A 3647-nucleotide genomic window follows, 5' to 3' on the forward strand; every position below is an offset into this window, starting at 1 on the left:
GAAGAGTTACATCTTTTGATTTATCAGAAACAGTCACTGGTAATCGATTACCAAATTTGTGTAATCGATTACACAAAGCTTTTGTGTGAAAGAATGTGACTCTTCACATTTGAATTTGAATTTCAATGTTCAAAGGCACTGGTAATCGATTACCAAAACATTGTAATCGATTACAATTTTTTGAAAATAATTGGAATGTTGTAAATTCAATTTGAAAACTTTTTCAAAACAATTTTGCTACTGGTAATTGATTACAACAATCTGGTAATCGATTACCAGAGAGTAAAAACTCTTTGGTAAAAGGTTTTGTCAAAAACTCATGTACTATTCAAAGTTTTGAAAAACTTTTTAATACTTATCTTGATTGAGTCTTCTCTTAATTCTTGAATCTTGAGTCTTGAATCTTGATCTTGATTCTTGAGATCTTGAACCTTGAATCGTGATTCTTGTCTCTAGATTTTCTTCTAGAGTCTTGAATTCTTCTTGATTCTTATCTTGAAATCTTGAATTGTTCTTGATTCACTTGAGTTGTTCTTTGATTGATCTTTGAGCTTTTTGTCATCACCTTTTTCATCATCTTTTGTTATCATCATTGTTATCATCAAAACACCTTTGAATCACCTTTGATTCACCATGAAGCTTTGCTTCTACATTGAATATATCTTAACAAAATTATTTTCCTAGAGTTGTAGATTTGATATAATAAAAAAGTAATTAACTCTTTTACGAAGTAAGTCTTGGTTGCTTAACAACTCATTAGATCATCCACAATTAAAATTTTCAAACATCAAAATCAAAGGTATGATAGGTCTTCCAGTGATTATTAGTGGATCATCTAGACGTAACATATTAATTTTTAAAAAGTTATCAAAAATACTCAAAGAATTTGCATGTAACATCTATTACATTCCCAAATCTTTTTACATTAACTATAGAAAAAATCGTGGCCAATAATTAATATTAGAGCTTCCCATTTAAATTTACACATTAATATACATTAACATAATTAAAACAACATATATTAGCATTGATTATACACGTTATTTATGGATTATTTCGTTGGAATATATTAGAATTATGTTCATATTAACAATTACATATGTTTGCGAAATTATCCTGCATTTGAGCGGGAAAATGATTGCATTTAATATTTTGCGAAATCTTTATATATATATATATATATATATATATAAAGATAAATATAAAGATTAATAGCTTATAATTCACGTCTTATATTTATAAGTAAGGGTTGTCGTTTATACTTAAGTTGTAATTTTATTGCCATTAATATCTTGGTTGGGGTGCTTTTTTTCAATCTCATTCAACAAAAAAATAGTTATAAATGACAGGAATATGATTTTTAGTTTTTCTCCATTTAATACTATTTATAGCTATTAGTTGATATTAATATTAATTATATTATTGTCTTTATTATTGGACATTAAATTTGTAAATTGCATGTCTTCTCTATATAAACACGAGCTAAGTACTAGAAGGATAAATTTTAGCCTCTTTTATTTTCACTAGAGTGGTTTCTGATTTTTTTATATTATTTCTTATTAATTTTTTTTCCAAACAACTTTTAGTTTAATCAGAGCTTTAAAATTAAAAACAAAACAAACTAACACAACTTAGTTTTAACTTTAACTTAGAAGTAATTCTAAAGTAAAAATAAAGTTGGGCTAAGTGAATCCTAAAAATAAGAACAAGAGCTTAATTTTTAACGAGAATAGCATACAGAAGCTCATTCCAAGTATCAGGAACACCAGCTAGGCACCAGTGGCTACAATCCGGGTCCAAATGCCCTCCAAAGCCATAAACAGACGGGTGGCCATCTATCCTTAGTTGGGATAGGGTAGTAATGTCCAGCAAATACACAGGCTTTTGCATGGCTCTTAGCACTTTCTCCAATACCAACTCTGCTGGGAGTGGTCCTCCTGGGTACCTGAATCCCAATATTGGCCTAGTTTTCCCTTCACATAAGTTTGGTCTTGGCTCACCCCATTGCGCTGGACTGGAACAATTCAAACGCAAGTTAGTTAACTCCAGTTTTACAAAACTATATGTTGATTTGTTTTATATTTGTATATATTTTTACAATGACCAGCTATCTTTTTTGAAAACAATTTTTTTTTTATTTTGGTAAATGATAAAGATGGGCTGAGGGATATCCTCTTGCTAGAGTTCATTATCTTGTTTGCCTTTGCCCTTTACAAAGTCATCAACACAATATCATCATCAATCTTTTTCCTACTTACTTTTTTTTTATTGAGTGAAATTTATGTGAGTCAAACTCAAGCTATCATAGACTAATGAAAATTAATTTTAGTTATTATGCTAACCAATGGCACAAACAAAACTACCTCACCTCGGACTAAAATTATTAACTTTTAAAAAAGTAAGTTGCTAATTATTACTTACAAGTACATATCATGATAATCAATAGCTCACGAAACTACTTCTCAGAAGATTGGTTAATTTTCTTGAAGTCAAATAGAAGTTTTTCATTGAGTATATGAACTTGGAAGGTGAGTTTTCTAGTGGATTTTCATATGTTATAAATGAATTAAATTAAAAAAATCTCTTTGAAAATGAAATATCCCTAAAAAAATTGATATCACAATTTTACAAATTTAAGGGACATTTAAAAATTGTAGCAGATACTTACTTTTGATGACCTGGAGAGACTCCTTGGAAGAACACCCTTGTTCGGGTAGGATCAATATTGTAATCAACCCATTTGGCCCATGTATTCAATGCTATCTCATATGCAACCAATCGATCCATATCTCTATATGTACGATTCCCTACTTGAATCAAATCCCATCTACAAGCCCAAATCATAAAAAAAAAAAAAATAGAAAAAAAGTGTTATAGATCGATTTTGCATGTGAAATATGGTGAAGAGTGAAACTAGCTTATAAATGAGTACATACGGTTGTTTTCTTCCTGTGTGAATCCACCAATGCCAAGAATCAAATATCATTACATCTATTCCTTTCCATGTTTGGCCAGCTTGAATTGAATCTAGTTTCAATACTCGACCGATACTCTCACCAACAATGTCCACCAGTAATGCATTGCGCGAGAACATTACCTTAGCATCATAGGTCTGCAAAATTATGAGATAGACCAATTTATTTTTAATTTTTAATTTTTATATATTAGAGAAGATGCCTATGAATGACGCATAAGGAATATGCTCATCCAAGCACCAGGAAATGAACAAACATGCATACAAGAGTTTCAGTGCTGCATGATGTAAAATAGTAGTAGAGGTAGAGCCAATCCACTACTACAAGAGATAAATGATCACTGATACTTGCTACATTAATTCAAGACCAAAGTTATGTGGTATTTTTCCCAAGAATTGAACCTGAAGTCAAGCTTGTTACCGCTGAAACAATTTTCCTTGTCCTAGTTTATGTCTGGATTATTAACCAGCATGTTATTACTCTTCAACGATGGATCCATGATACCAAAGTATTACATTAATCTTTTTTTATCAATACAACCTTCATTCTATAAATTGGTTGGTTACCCTTTCTTGCTTGCATGAGTGGGAATCTAATATCTTGGGTGTGTCAATAGTTAACTAAGAGACTAGTTGTAAGAATGCATTATTAATATATATGATGTCATTTAGA

General features: G+C 30.2%; 1 protein-coding gene across 1 annotated transcript; it reads right to left on the reverse strand.

The window, feature by feature from the left end:
• Positions 1 to 1713: 1713 nt before the first annotated feature.
• On the reverse strand, positions 1714 to 3094 carry LOC114397134 (protein trichome birefringence-like 43). Its single transcript, XM_028359248.1, has 3 exons — positions 2937 to 3094; positions 2669 to 2827; positions 1714 to 2014 (listed from the first exon to the last, which is right to left on the reverse strand). Exons 1-3 carry the CDS (start codon positions 3092 to 3094, stop codon positions 1714 to 1716), a joined length of 618 nt encoding a protein of 205 aa, XP_028215049.1.
• Positions 3095 to 3647: the final 553 nt, after the last annotated feature.

Source organism: Glycine soja, chromosome 18 (genome assembly GCF_004193775.1).
Source record: "Glycine soja cultivar W05 chromosome 18, ASM419377v2, whole genome shotgun sequence".
Taxonomy (NCBI): Eukaryota; Viridiplantae; Streptophyta; class Magnoliopsida; order Fabales; family Fabaceae; genus Glycine; species Glycine soja.

Coding starts and splice junctions, on each gene's coding strand:
- LOC114397134 (XM_028359248.1), bottom strand. CDS start 3,094: ATGTTCTCGCGCAATGCATTACTGGTGGACATTGTTGGTGAGAGTATC. Junction 2,828..2,936: donor CACACAGGAAGAAAACAACC/GTATGTACTCAT, acceptor TTGGGCTTGTAG/ATGGGATTTGATTCAAGTAG. Junction 2,015..2,668: donor GTCTCTCCAGGTCATCAAAA/GTAAGTATCTGC, acceptor GAATTGTTCCAG/TCCAGCGCAATGGGGTGAGC.